The sequence below is a fragment of the Corapipo altera genome, unplaced genomic scaffold (genome assembly GCF_003945725.1).
Source record: "Corapipo altera isolate COAL_440 unplaced genomic scaffold, ASM394572v1 RXGC01000072.1, whole genome shotgun sequence".
In the NCBI taxonomy this organism is placed as follows: Eukaryota; Metazoa; Chordata; class Aves; order Passeriformes; family Pipridae; genus Corapipo; species Corapipo altera.
The window spans coordinates 2,674,637-2,688,317 of record NW_020884943.1 but is presented as its reverse complement, the minus strand read 5'-3'; the positions used below and the strand labels follow the sequence as shown (position 1 = coordinate 2,688,317).

At 40.2% G+C, this 13,681-nt stretch overlaps 1 protein-coding gene across 4 annotated transcripts in view; it reads left to right on the top strand.

Moving 5' to 3' along the window:
• Nucleotides 1–13,681, top strand: part of NELL1 (neural EGFL like 1) — a 279,771-nt gene that overhangs the window by 138,691 nt on the left and 127,399 nt on the right. For all 4 annotated transcript variants that reach the window (XM_027662212.1, XM_027662213.1, XM_027662211.1 and 1 more), the window contains exon 13: nucleotides 414–539. In XM_027662212.1, coding sequence (XP_027518013.1) covers nucleotides 414–539 — 126 coding nt within the window. The remainder of the gene's footprint in view (nucleotides 1–413; nucleotides 540–13,681) is intronic.

The following is a 13,681-nucleotide window of genomic DNA, read 5'->3' as shown; positions in this document are numbered from 1 at the left end:
GACAAACATTGCCACATCATATCTGACCAGCACTGCAACTAATACCACACTGTACAGAGTTACTATGACATTAAGAGTTAGGATTTTCAGTATGGCATACTTCTGACACTATTTTATGTGTTTGAAAACTGCATCAGTTTTTGTTTTTCAGCATTGTAGGAAAAAATCCAAACAGATGCGGTACTTTTCCAGAGTTAAAAAAAAATAGTGTTTCAAGAAGAACAGTGTGAAGGAACACATTACTATGATACAGGTGTTTTAGCTCTATTTTAAGGAATATTTTTTGCTGAATTTTCTTTGCTCCTTAATGCTGGCATTTAACCTGATTGCCTTTGGAGTTGTAAATGGAATTTATTTTCTCCAATGTCCTTTCACTGACTGTAACCTTTTTCTTTGGTGGTTTTTCTCTGCAGATATTGATGAGTGTGCTGCCAAGATGCATTACTGTCATGCCAATACCGTGTGTGTTAACTTGCCTGGATCCTATCGCTGTGAGTGTGTTGCGGGATATGTCCGTGTGGATGATTTCTCCTGTACAGGTGAGCTCTCAGGTACAGCAACAGTGCTGTTGTACTCCATGTGCTATGTGTGTTATTGAGCTTCCCTGTTCCATCCCAAATGCTGGTACTATGCCAGTGTAAAATTTAGGTGCAAGCAGGAGAGATAAATGTGGTATGAGGTACCTTTCCTATGTGTGAGCCCTTTGGAATTAACTTGGAAGGTGGCTGAAGAAGGCCTGTGGTGCAACCACTGAGTGCTCTTGTCAGCCGGGACACGGTCCCTTTGTGCCCCACGTCTGGCTCTGTGTGAGGTGGGGAGGCTGAGATCGGATTGCACGGGCTGTGGGAAGAAATGACACTTTGTTAGCTGTGGTTTGAGACTGGTCAGTGGATTGAGACATTAGAAATTATCCAGGAGGAGAAGCTTTCTGGACGGAGTTGAGAGCAATGTGTAAAAGGAAAACTGAAAATGTATAAAGTCCTCCAAACTAGTTATTTTTAGGCGATTTGGAAATTGTTGTTAATGCTGAGAACTAATGTCTCAAGGACTATGACACATGGTTCAGAAAAGATAGCATTAGACAATAAATATTTTTTAATACCTATCAGCAAAATTATCTCTAAAAATTCTTAATGGAAGGTAGGTAAGTCTCTTTTCCATTTAGAAGTTTCTAAGGGACCTTCTCTGGCAGTCTCAGAAAAATATGAGAAGCTACTGAACTGCTCATCCCAGCTCTACGTATCTTGGATAACATCTTTCAATCACAACACTCCAGAAAGGCTGATCTTGGGATTATTTTGATGGATTATTTTGTTCATGCAAAGGAGGAAAATATCAGGCAGGTTTGTGGAAATGGATATGTCAGCTTGGCACAATACCATGTTTAGAATGGTGTTGGGTGAGCTGTTTTCTCAAGCGGAAAGATGGCACAAGAGTGTTCCATATGAGAATGATTTCCAGCCTGGAATAACTACATTGTAATGCACATTATCATTAGGGAAGGTCATAGGAAATGTTGACTTTTATGATGACAGCATGTCTTTTAGCTAAGATTATGTAGTTTATAAAACTGTAGGAAAGTCCTCTTGAGAGAGGCTGGTACTAAATTGCCCTCAGGAAGGTGATTTTTATTTTGCCCAGAGTCATTATTTCTGTATAATCTGTCTCTTTTGAGTTTTTCTTGATCTTTTATAATGTCACATCATAGATGCAGACCTTAAAGCTTCAGACCTTCAATTCTGTTCTAAACATGTCTGCTAGGTGAGGTAGAAGCCTTCACAGTGATGGAGAGAGTGTTCTTGCTAATCTGACACTTGCTTTTCCATAGATGCACTACTGATTTCCTAATAATCCTTTCTTTCCAGCAAGACACTATCATTAGACATGCAAAGGGTTTAGAAAGCAAGGTATTTGTGATTTACCAAAAAAGTGTGAAGTAGTAAGATAAGTTGCTTGACAGTAATGGGTGAGCATCTAATTAAAATGCATGCACACACAAAAAAATCAGGAGCGGACTTGGGAACAAATAATAGAATGAGGGAGATAACTATTTCTTGCAGGTTTATTGTCTTGCTAAAAAGACTTCATATTTGACATCACGGTTAAAAAGCACAGCAAGTGTGTAACATAGATCAGGAGGAACTTAGTTCATTGCCTGTTGTATCTAGAAATGATGGTTTGTTATAATAATAACAACTGTAGTTAAAATAAGTACTGTGCAATAGAAGCACCAATCCTGTTTTGCGTTTTGCATTATGTTTATATAGACTTTAAGCAATAATAGCAAAGATTGAAAAAAATTAATAAAAAAACCCCAGGCAGCAAATATTCAACTAGTTCCCCCTTATACTGAAACCGAGTGTTTAGAAGGCACAAGTGAAATAAATTGTAGCTATTATTCAGGTTTTTTAAATTATTACTCTTTATTCAAACAAAATAAACAAGAAATTTTCTTGTCGTTGAACCACGCATTTGGAGAGAAATCTGACAGCCTGAGATGGGCTGGTGTTCTGATGACAATTGTGTGTGGGGGGGTAAGACTGATGGGTTCAGGACAAGGATTAAGAAGTTTCAAATGTATGTGCTTAAGGCACATGCATGGCATGTATGTGTTTTATGCACTGTTGACCTTAAAGCAGAGTTATTCCACAGAGCAGGAGTTAACATGTTTTGGGAAGTCTGAGTCTACTTCATGGAGGCACAAAGTCATTACCCGCTGTTGAGCAGATTCTGTGTGTTGCTGGGCAGGCGTGTGCTTGGTGGCCTTGGTGTCCAATCCCCCAGCTCTGGCAGCTTTCAGAAGGTGGAAAGCAGTTGTATGTGGAAGCCGTAAATCAGAAATAATTTTTGAGATGATTAAAATATTTCAATTTGATATTGAGGGGTTTATCTTTATAAAAAGAAATGGAGTAACTATTGAAATGCTATGTCAATTTGAATTGAGCAAAATGAAATTCATTTGGATATTCGTGAATTTTAAATACACTGCTTCAGATGCCTTTTCTTAAAACACTGAATCTTTCTAAAATTAAACTAATTTTTGCTGTTTTGACATTGCTGAAATCTTTCTTCCCCAAACAATTTTTGAATAATTGTTTCCAACTGTGAAGTAGGAACTTCTGTGGTTATCAGTAAGAAACTACTGTCTTGGAAGCTCTGCTGATTGCATAGAAAATGCAGTCATAGAGACAGAGTGACTAAAACAATATTCTGGATGAAGTCTCCAATTACGTGAAACTTTTAACTATGATTTCAAATTAAGTAGTGACTATTTCAATAAATTATCAATGTTCAGTCTCACATAAGCAAAAGACCTGATGTGTTGAGGTATTTTGTGACAAGTTAGTCAGCTTAGTAATAGCTTCAACCTTTGTTCACCAAGAAAGGTATATCAGTGTTTTTCTGCTTACCTATTTCTAGAGCTCTGTGCTCTGAATGTAAACTAAGTTGTTGAGTGAAAGACAGTTTTATTAAGAAAAGTTACCCTTGAATAGGAACCTGCTTTTCAGTCTGTTCCTGTGACACTGACAGGTTGTTTATCTGTTCTCAAGTAAATCACAGTCTTGTCCATTCCGAAACTGGCAGCAAGATTTGCTGCTCCAGATGTTCTTGTTTGCTGGAATCTACTGATTTAAAGCATTTGATTGACTCTCACAGGTTTTTACCCTGGTTGCTTGTTGTAAAATAAGTTCTCTTGGGTTGCTTTCTTCTGACATAGCAGTTTGGGAGTTTGCTTCAGAGGTGCATTATTTTGTTTTATGCTTTTTGAAGCATTATAAATTACTTAATAAAAATATAATAATTTTATTTTTGATGGGCTGAATCTGTTCTCTGGTATGATTTTCAAAATTCATGTATATGAATTTTTGTAGTTTGAAACTAGTTTCTATGTCCCACTGTCACTCAATAAAGTATACAAATGCCCTTTCATCTTAATGAACTATAAATTATCTGTAATAATTACATATAACATGCTGATATGAAGAGGAAACAGTGTGGGTAGGTTTTGTCTCTTTTTGCATAGTAGTACTGGAATTTTCTGTGAAGACAATCAGAATGGTCATGAAAAAGATTCCTGGCCTTTAACATCTATGATAACCATTTAACAAAATATCAGTGATTTTGCAATGTTTTCCTTGCCTGGGACACCAAAATCTTCCCCAAACCCTGCAGTCATTCAGAGAATAAGTTACTTCACTTTGTGTGATCACTACTGGATTTGAATGCTGTATTTCATTTTGTTTGGTTTTTTTGTTTGTTTGTTTTGTTTTTCGTTTCCTACAACTATTCACTGATTATGTATTAAAGCTTGAAGACCTTCACAACTGAGACTGCTGAGAGATTTTTCTTCCTCTATTTCCATGTATTACTCATGGCACTCCTGGAAGATGAAGAAGCCTCCTTAGGACTTGGGAATGTCTCAGCCCATTTTGTCCTTAGGGCATCTTTGAAGAAGTAGTACAGAAAGTTATCTTGCCACTCAACATATGTCAGTACCCTGTTCTGCCAAAATGTGGTGAGACCTGTGTGCAAACACCCTTCTCTTTATGCACCCAGCTTTGCTGACAGATGTTTTCCTTCGGGAAAGTAATCCACCTCCATATTTTACTATGGAGTTGTGCAGTTCTGCATAATGTATGAACAGTGGACTGTGCTTTTATCCCTTTTTCAGTCCTCATTTGGTGGGATGATGTTCACAGAATTTCTTTAGTTTTTGGCTTCTCAAAGCACTGAGACACTAAAATATTTGTATGTAACTTGCATAAAGCAAGCCCTTATCTACCACAGAAATGGGAAGTATTTTCAAAACACATAGTACAGTATTTTAATTCCGTGGAAAAAATGATGTTACATAGAAATATATTATTTAGAAGAAGTCTTAGAATATAAATATTAGTCTTGAGTTTGCATGCTAATTTGATTTACAGTATGGGTAGAGAAGAGGAAGTAAGAAAACCTAATGATTTTGCCAGGTTATCCCATAAGCCCCTTCCCTTCCATCCTGTGTGGTTTCTGGAGCAGCATTCAGTTTGGAATGTAATGCGCTGTTCAGAACAAGCCCTTCTGCAGCGTGTTATTAGAAAAGTTGTGCCTAAAGCGTAGAAAAACATAGAGTTCTGAGACATTTAATTTTCAAGGGAAAAAAGTCAGAAACCCTTTCTCCTGCTCTTCCCTTCTTCCCCTCCCCTATCTGTGAAAGGCAACTCAACTGCAGAAATTTCCTCCTGTGGTTAGAACAAATGTTCAAATTGTTTGCTATCACTAAAATTGATGCCTTTATATTTCTGTGGCTGGAGTTTACCTGTCAGGTTCAAGGTGGTGTAGTTGACCCTGTAATAATACTAATAATGCGGCAAGTTTCACAACAGTGAAGTGGCAATCTCAAAGGGCAGGTTACTGGCCTGTCACATCCAGAATCACTGGCTGTGTTTGTAAAAGACCTGAATAGAAGCTCTCAGGCAGCCGATTGATGATATGGTCACTCTTTGAAAGACAGTGCTCTTTCTGAAATCTAATCTACTGACCCTCTTTCCCACTGTTTCTTTTTCTTGAACTAAATTAGCATTCAAGAAAGCAATAGCATTGTTTTGGTGTGGCATTTGCACTTTCAAAGTACTGTGCAGGGTCTTGGATGTTCACAGAGGTCAGTAAACAAATGTTACTGCTGTTCTCATGATGGCCTGAATTTGGGGAATTGATAGACTTGTTTCCTAGCTGAAAACACAAGTCTGTGTCAGCAAGCAGTGAAGGTAGGTCTGTGGTAGAATGGTTTTCAGGTATGTTTTGGGGAAGTGGTCTCTTTAGATCTTAGGATATCAATAGTATCTTGCCTAGCACTACATAATTTTTATAATTGGTTGGGGTTCTAAAGGACCTTAAAGATGATTTCGTTTCACCGTTCCGACCATGGACAGTGATATGTTCCACTAGACCAGGTTGCTCAGAACCCCATCCAGCCTGACCTTGGACACTTCCAGGCATGGCGCATCCACAGCTTCTCTAGGCAACCTGTGCCAGGGCCTTACCAACCTCACAGGGAAGAATTTCCTCCTAATTTCTAACTTAAACCTTCTCTCTTTCCAGTTTTAGGCTATTGCCCTTTTTTGTCACTACACATCCTTGTAAGAAGTCCCTTTCCAGCTTTCTTACAGGCCCCCCTTAGGTATTAAAAGGCTGCTGGAATGTCCCCCCAGAGCCTTCTCTTCCCAAGCATGAACAACCTCAACTCTCTCATCCTGTCTGCATAGGAGAGGTGCTGCAGCCCTCTGAGCGTCTCCGTGGCCTCCTCTAAACTCTTCAACATGTCCACTTCCTTCTTATGTTTGGGCCCCAGAGCTGGACGCAGCACTGCAGGTAGGATCTCACCAGAGCAGAGTAGAGGGACAGAATCACCTCCCTCAACCTGCTGGTCACACTGCTTTTGATGTTACTCAGGATGTGGTTGGCTTTCTGGGCTGCCAGTGCACATTGCTCGGTTGTGTTGAGCTTCTCCTTCACCAACACACCCAAATCCTCCTACTGAAGGCTGCCCTCAATCCATTCTTTGCCCAGAGAGAATGTGTTTTTGGAATTGCCCTGACCCAGGTGCGGGACCTTGCACTTGGCCTTGTTGAACTTCATAATGTCCTCAGGTGCCCACATCTCATCCCACCTCTGGCAGGCACCACTTGGCAAAATTGCCAAACTTTTCAGAGAAAATTATGAAAATATTAATTGGGTTGGGGTCATAGGTATGTCAGCATTTATAGATTAGGTATCAGATGTTCAGCACAATGGGTCTGACTCGGCCCTCGGGCAGATCTGGACCCCCTGACTTTACTGGCACCAGTATTTATTCCCTGCTTTGGAATCCACCCCGTCCACTACACACTGAAGATACCCATTAACCTGCTAGGAGCTGAATCTTGATCTGTGTGCTTGTCTTCTCACTGCACTTGGAAACTGGTCTTAACCTGAACAGATGACACTGTGCTTGTGCTAACTCAGCAGGCACAAAGTATTTTTGTGCTGGTCTTCCCTTTCCCGAGATCCTTTATGTCAAGAACAGATAAGGCAGGGCAGGACTTGGCTCCTCGTGTTAAGTAGGACTCTTTTGTTTGAACTGCAGTCAATAGCACCTCGGTTACCAGAACAGTGAAGGGAACTGTCGTTTAGTTCAGGGGGCCTTGAAATGCAGAAACATTTGTTTCAAGTCTCTCAGAGGGCTGTTGGCCAAGTTCAGCAGCAGGTAATCTATGCACCAATGGGTATTGCCTGCCTCAGAGAGCATTTCTTTGCTCTGCAGGACAAGTCAACAGAAGACTAGAACAGTATTAAATCAATCCAGCAAAACAAAAAGGGAGCAATTCCACATCAGTTGACTGACAGTCACCCGAGTTTTGACTCAAACCCCATTAACTCAGGAGAAAGCTTTCAATCACGTTCATTTTGGCTTTAGGTAAGTCCACAGAGAGATAACTAGTGCACTATTGCCACAGGGAAGCTCTGTTTTTAATAATTATAAAGAGGATGATTCTTTTGTATTGTCAGAGAATGCTGTACTAAAATAGATAATGTAGCTTCTCAATGCATCCCCTGAAGCCTGGTAAGTATTTAATTGCTCTTTTGGAAAAGGGAAGCTGAGGCACAGAGAGGTGGAGTGTTTTGCCCAAACTCATGCTGAGACAGTGGCAACATTGGAGAGTCTAGTAAAGAGTCAGAAAAATCAGAAATGGGAAAAACATAGACTTGTAACAACAAGAATTCAGTGAACAGTAAGGTTTATTTTTATGGATATTGACATTTTCACAAGAAACAATAGCAGTTCATTGAAGCACAGTATACATGGGACCTGAGTAACCACACGGCCCTCATATTACAAATCTTCTCCTTCTTCTTTCTATGCAGTTTTGTAACATCTTTTGTTACTTTGGAGTTGAATTATTCCCCAGTCCTCTAATTTTAAATGCCATGTTACATTCTTTTGTTCCTGACTTCACCCTCATTTTCTGGGTTTACTGGGTTTAACTGCAACATTTTTTACACTCTTTCCTTTAAAAAAACGCCATTAGAAAACTGCATATTATTTGCTCCTAAGTGCCTTCAATCTGAGGAAAAAAATGTACTAAAAATGTAATATTTATGGTGATTTAAATTCCTCACTGGTAAATAGTTTAATTAAACATCTTTGTGCTTTGCTATGCTCTAGGCATGGAAGTGTTGCTAATTTGTCCAGAGCAGTTGGTAATCCTTTCAAGTCCTTTTGACACATTGATTTTCTGTAACTTTATTAATACTAAAATTAATTAAACAGCTGACCGCAAATCATGCTGATGGTTGTATTTCCTGACTTAGGCATAATTAACATTTTCACATGATTTCTTAGCTGCAGCCTTTTGTGCTGGTGTATATGCTATCACAAAAATTTAGTATTTTAAATTCTTTTGCCTATGCACGTTCATGCTTGTGCATAAACTTAAGCACTAAGTTTAGGCTTAAAAATAACAGTATTGATTTAATACTTGTTCAGGATCCATGAATGAAGCTGCCCATCTAAAGAACCAGCAAGGACAAGCACCTGGTTGGCATTTGTCCTGAGCTCTCTTATTGCAAGAGTTCTCCTTGATACAAAACGACTAAATCCATTTTTATGGCCCAAGAATTCTTGATTCCTAAATCTAGCAAATACTGGAAACAGTGAGGTGAGGGATGGAAAGAGGGAGCCACCACACTGATTTCTTAGTGGGAACCTGCAGCAGCTGCAGGATCAGTGTCAGTGGCTGGGAGCAAAAAGCTATTGTGTTTTAGTGATCTGCTTCCACTGTAAGTGTGAGTGCCTTAAAGAATTCCTTTTGGGAAAGAGCTTACTCGACTGAGTTCTGATCTTTCTGGAGCTCCAACAGCTAGGGTTTGTCATCTTCTTTGTCCAAACAAGTAAAAAATGTCCCAGTCTGTATTTTGTTTTTAGAACCATTTGTAACAAACTCTTTGTTCTTCAGACACAGAATTGAACTCTCCTATAAATCAGGGAAGTAGCTGAATCACAGGGAAGGGCATCAGGCTTTCCAATGCCCCTCAAGGCAGAATCCTGAAACATCCTTTGTCTTATCTATTCTTAAAAAAACCCTAAACAACTTCAGTGAGGGAAATGCCTGAATCCCTTTTGTGTGTGTGTGTGTGTGTGTGTTCCCCCCTTACTCAGCCATTCTAAGAAAGGTTTGCTTAATGGCTCCCTTAAATCTCCCTTGCCACAATTTAGCCTGTCACCTCTTGTCATATTCTCAGTGAACATGGAGAATACTTTGACATTTCTATTTGCAGTGCCTTTTAATATTTGAAATATCTTTTTGTGAATGTGCTTTATTCTCATCTGAAACCCAACCGCCTATTTTTAGTTTTATGGCTGAACAGTACAACAATACTCTAAGTGGGTTTTCCTCATAACTTCACATTTTCTCTTCAGAAAATTCTGGGTCTTTGATCCCAGACTTTTGGTGTCTTACAGAAGTTTTTTTCATGTTGAGCTGCCAGATTGTTGTTGTGTGTCCAGGAAGATGCTTTAAAGAATGGTCCCAGGTAAGAGGAGGTGCAGTGTGTGTGAGGTTGGCAAGTCAGACAGACAGATGTGACCTAAACCTCCTGTATTGATTCTCAGAGTCCCAGGTTGTGTTAATGTCTGCCTCCAAAGGCTGGTTAGCCAGGCCCAGTGCTGACCACTCTGGACAGGGGTTCTCTGTTTGCCCTGCCGTGTCCTCTTTTTCTGGCCAAACACATTGTTCAGCGAGACAAAGAGATGTCAGGTGGATGACTAATGGCCAGGTACAAACTATAGAGTTTGCTTTTGGGGCTTGAATACATTCTGTGGCTTGTCTGATTTGAGTAATAATGAGCATGTTACTGCTGGAAAATGTTCGGAAAACAGGCTCAAATGCTCCACCATGCAGTCTTATCTGACCAAAGACTGTGCAGATACACACATAAGACCATTTCTTCCAAAGGAATTCCACACAGAGGAGGAGGAACCCATTCACATTGGAACATGGGAGTGCTAAATTCCTCCCACTTCCGTTTAAGGAGTAGTGATGATGATCAGGGATGCAATCACTAGACCTCTAGAAAGGCCAAGAGCTTGCAATATATTTATTTGGATTTGACAAGTGTATAACTCATGAAAGGCAGTGTGTCATGGTGGATGAAAATAGGCTGGCGAGTCAGAAGTGCCACATCTGTGAAATGTGCAGCACTTTGCTGCTCTGCCATTGTATCTTTGTATTTGCTGCTTGCAGAGTAAGGCTTTTACTTCAGAAACAAAGGAATTGTATAAAGCTTTTTAAGCTGAACAGAAAATTTCCTGTAAAGTTCATGGTGCTTATGTCTGATGGGCTTTTTTGACAGTGAGGAATATGTATGACAAAGGCTTTAGCAGGTTTTGGTTGGTTTTTCTTCTTTTTTTTCAATCTAAATGTAAATTTTATACACAATGAGACAATATATTAACATTTCTCATTTTGTTGTGATCTCATTTTCGTACCTGTGCTGAATATTTCATAGTTGTGTTCATATTGATTGGGAGAAAGCTAATATTTTATTAACAGCTATTGATTCTTGGGTGTCTATTACTGTATACAAGTGATCAAAGAATCACCTTCTGAGCAACCTTAGAAAGTGAAAAGACCTTAGGACCCTGGTTCGCTGATGGGCATCTGTGATTTGTTTGAAGTGGCTGGGATTTGGTATAAGCCCTGTTTAGACATGCATTGTAGATCGTCCAATTCTTGCTTTGCTGGCTCTGCATCTTCCCAGATAACTTAAAAAATGCTTTTTTCAGCAGAAATGTGTGTGTTAAGGGATGGGGGATGGGGCAAAGTTTCTAACTCTGAAGGTGTGCAGTGTGATTTGTTCCTTTGGATAGTCTCAGTCTGGTTTTGGAGGACCTTTATGTTCTGTCTATGCGCAAGAACATTGAGATATATTATGGGTAATATTGCAGGTGAATGCTAGTGTGTCTGATAACCTAGATAATCCTCAATTCCTAAATTTATTTCTGGATTTGTAAACATAAGTGAATAACCATAAATCTGGTATAGTGCTGCCTTTCTGAAATGTTTGTGAAATAATTTTAAAAGGTGTAGAGCAGCTGACACTGGCAAGCAGACTTGCTTGGTCCTTAAGAAATATAGCCTTTGGGACTAGCACAGGGATGGGGAGAAAGGGAGGTGCTTTGATCTATCACTTTGTAGTTAATATTTTCATGCTTTCTACTGTAGGCTTTTTGCCTCCCAGTATGAAACTTCCTATTTAGTTACATGATTACGTGTAATAATTGCTCAAACAGGGGGTTTTTATGACTCACAGAAATAGCTCTTATTCTTCATTGTCAGAGAAGTGGGGCAGAGCTGGGCAGATGAATGACACAGCCTTGCTAATTGTGTTCCCATTAGAATTGTCTATTGCGATTTCTATGTGGTTAGATTTTTTTTTTCTTTTCAGTGTTTACAAATAAAGTTCATTTTTAGAAAATATAGTTCATGCTGCTAGACTGAGATAATCAGGTGTTTTGGGGAAGGCTTTCCTTGTATGCCATATGAGAGCAGAAGAGCTGCCAAGCAAAGGATAAGGATGTCTATGGAGAGGGAGCTTAATGGCCTGAAAAGGAAAAATATATTTTTCCTATTTATTTATGAAAGAGAAAAGTTTCCATGTTTTCAGGATCCTAGGGATTTGGGTTAGTCTGCTTTGTGCTTCTCATAATGTAGAGTTCTATTTCACAAAATTCAATGTATATAATCTTTCATAGTGCTGAACTATCTACCAACATTTGTCCTTTATGCTAGTTTTTGGCTTGCTTGTTTGTTGTTGGCTTTTTTGCTTTCAAAATAGCACAAATGTTGAAAGTGGTATTCTGTGGAACATCTGACATAGCAAATTCTTCTTCAAGCAGTAAATTAAGAATGTGCATATTTAAGGCACACATACTCCACAAAGGGGCACAGGAACCCTCTGATCTTTGGAGACTTGCTTTCAGATACATTCCTTGCTATTTATCCAATCCTGAACTGCGTCCTGTGTTATAATTAGGCCACAAATGTGGCTTTGCCATAAAGCAAACACATTCCAAGTGTAATCTCATTCCACCACAACATAAAAAGTTACTTTTTCGAATGTGCCAGTACTGTCTGCTCAGTACAAAGCTCAAGAAATGCTCTGCCCTTGTACTTCACTCTGCATGCTTCTAAGAGTCCCACAAACCCTATGATGCATCATGCAAAATCGTCAATTATAAGTGATTTTTAAATAGAAAAACGTAAATAGTATCTTTCCTGTCTGGATGAGCTTCATAACAGAATGGGGAAAAGCAGGATTACTACCTCATCATCAGTACTCTTTCAACTTTGGGAACAAGAACTTGCACATGCAGAGGGCTACAGTGGAGACCCCTTGCAGACTTCCTGTGGCCCGAGGGAGCAGGGAGCTGTGGGCTGACTGGCACCCCTGTGGGAGTCCCTCTGTGAGCAGCAGGGTGCTGTACCTGCTCCGGGTGCTTGAATGGCTCATGGGATGTGTCAGAGCTCCAGCAACAGCACAGGGACCCTCACATTTCTGAGATTGTGATGAAATTCCAGAGAAAAGGGCATTTATGATCTGAACTGGACTGGTGTGTGCCTTTTGAGGAGCATGGCACTGTGCTGTGGATGTCAATAAGATGCAATGTTTACCTCCATGCCATGGTCCCATCCAGCTTGGGGTGCGGTGTCAGGCACAGAAGTTCATCTTTTCTCTGGGAACCAGGGTAGTTACATGTATTAAACCCACATTCAGTTCCCTGTTTCTCTGCCTGCGTGTTCCACACTTAAGCAACTAGATTTATTCCAATCCTCGGTGAAAGTTCAAAATCCACAGTCCAAGTGACTCTTCTCTCCATAGATCTGGGCTCTCTAACTGTTGCAAGCTCAAGATGTATATAGCATCTGAGAATTTAGGTTCCTTTGCATTTTTTTCTTGTTGCTGCTGTTAGAATTGAACCACTGTTGGGGATACTTCCAGGGATGGGGCATCCACAACTTGTCTGGGAAACCTGTGCCAGTGTCTCACCACCCTCACAGTAAAGAATTTCTTACTAATACCTAATTTGAACCTTCCCTTTGTCAGTGTGAAGCCAATCCCCCTTGTCCTGTCTCTCTAGGCCCTTGTCAAAAGTCCCTCTCCAACTCTTGTGTAGCCTCTTTAGGTACTGGAAGGGGCTCTGAGGTCTTCCTGGAGCTTTCTCTTCTCCAGGATGAACAACCTCAATTCTCACAGCCTGTCTTTGTAGGAGAGGTGTTGCAGCCCTCTGAGCATCTTTTCACTCAATGCCTCCTGATATAGAAAAATGCACATCGAATCATGGCAGTGTATCCACCCTTTTGCCTTCAATGATGTCTATATTTGCATGATTCACCCACACTACCTGCCCTTTCTGTGTTAGTCAGGAATCAGCAGGAACAAGAGTATGGAGGTTCAGTCTTCTCCAGTGTGACCCTGCCTGGGTGAATTTGAGTCGTCATCTTACTGCTGCACAGACTGGCTTAGCTGGCCTCAGATGAGGGCAAGAAGGCCAACTTCCCATTCTCCCTCCTTCCCACAACCAAACTGAGTGTAAACTTGGTCTTCTGTCAGCTGAACTCATGAAGAACAAATAATTAAAGCGGCGTAAGCAGGAAGG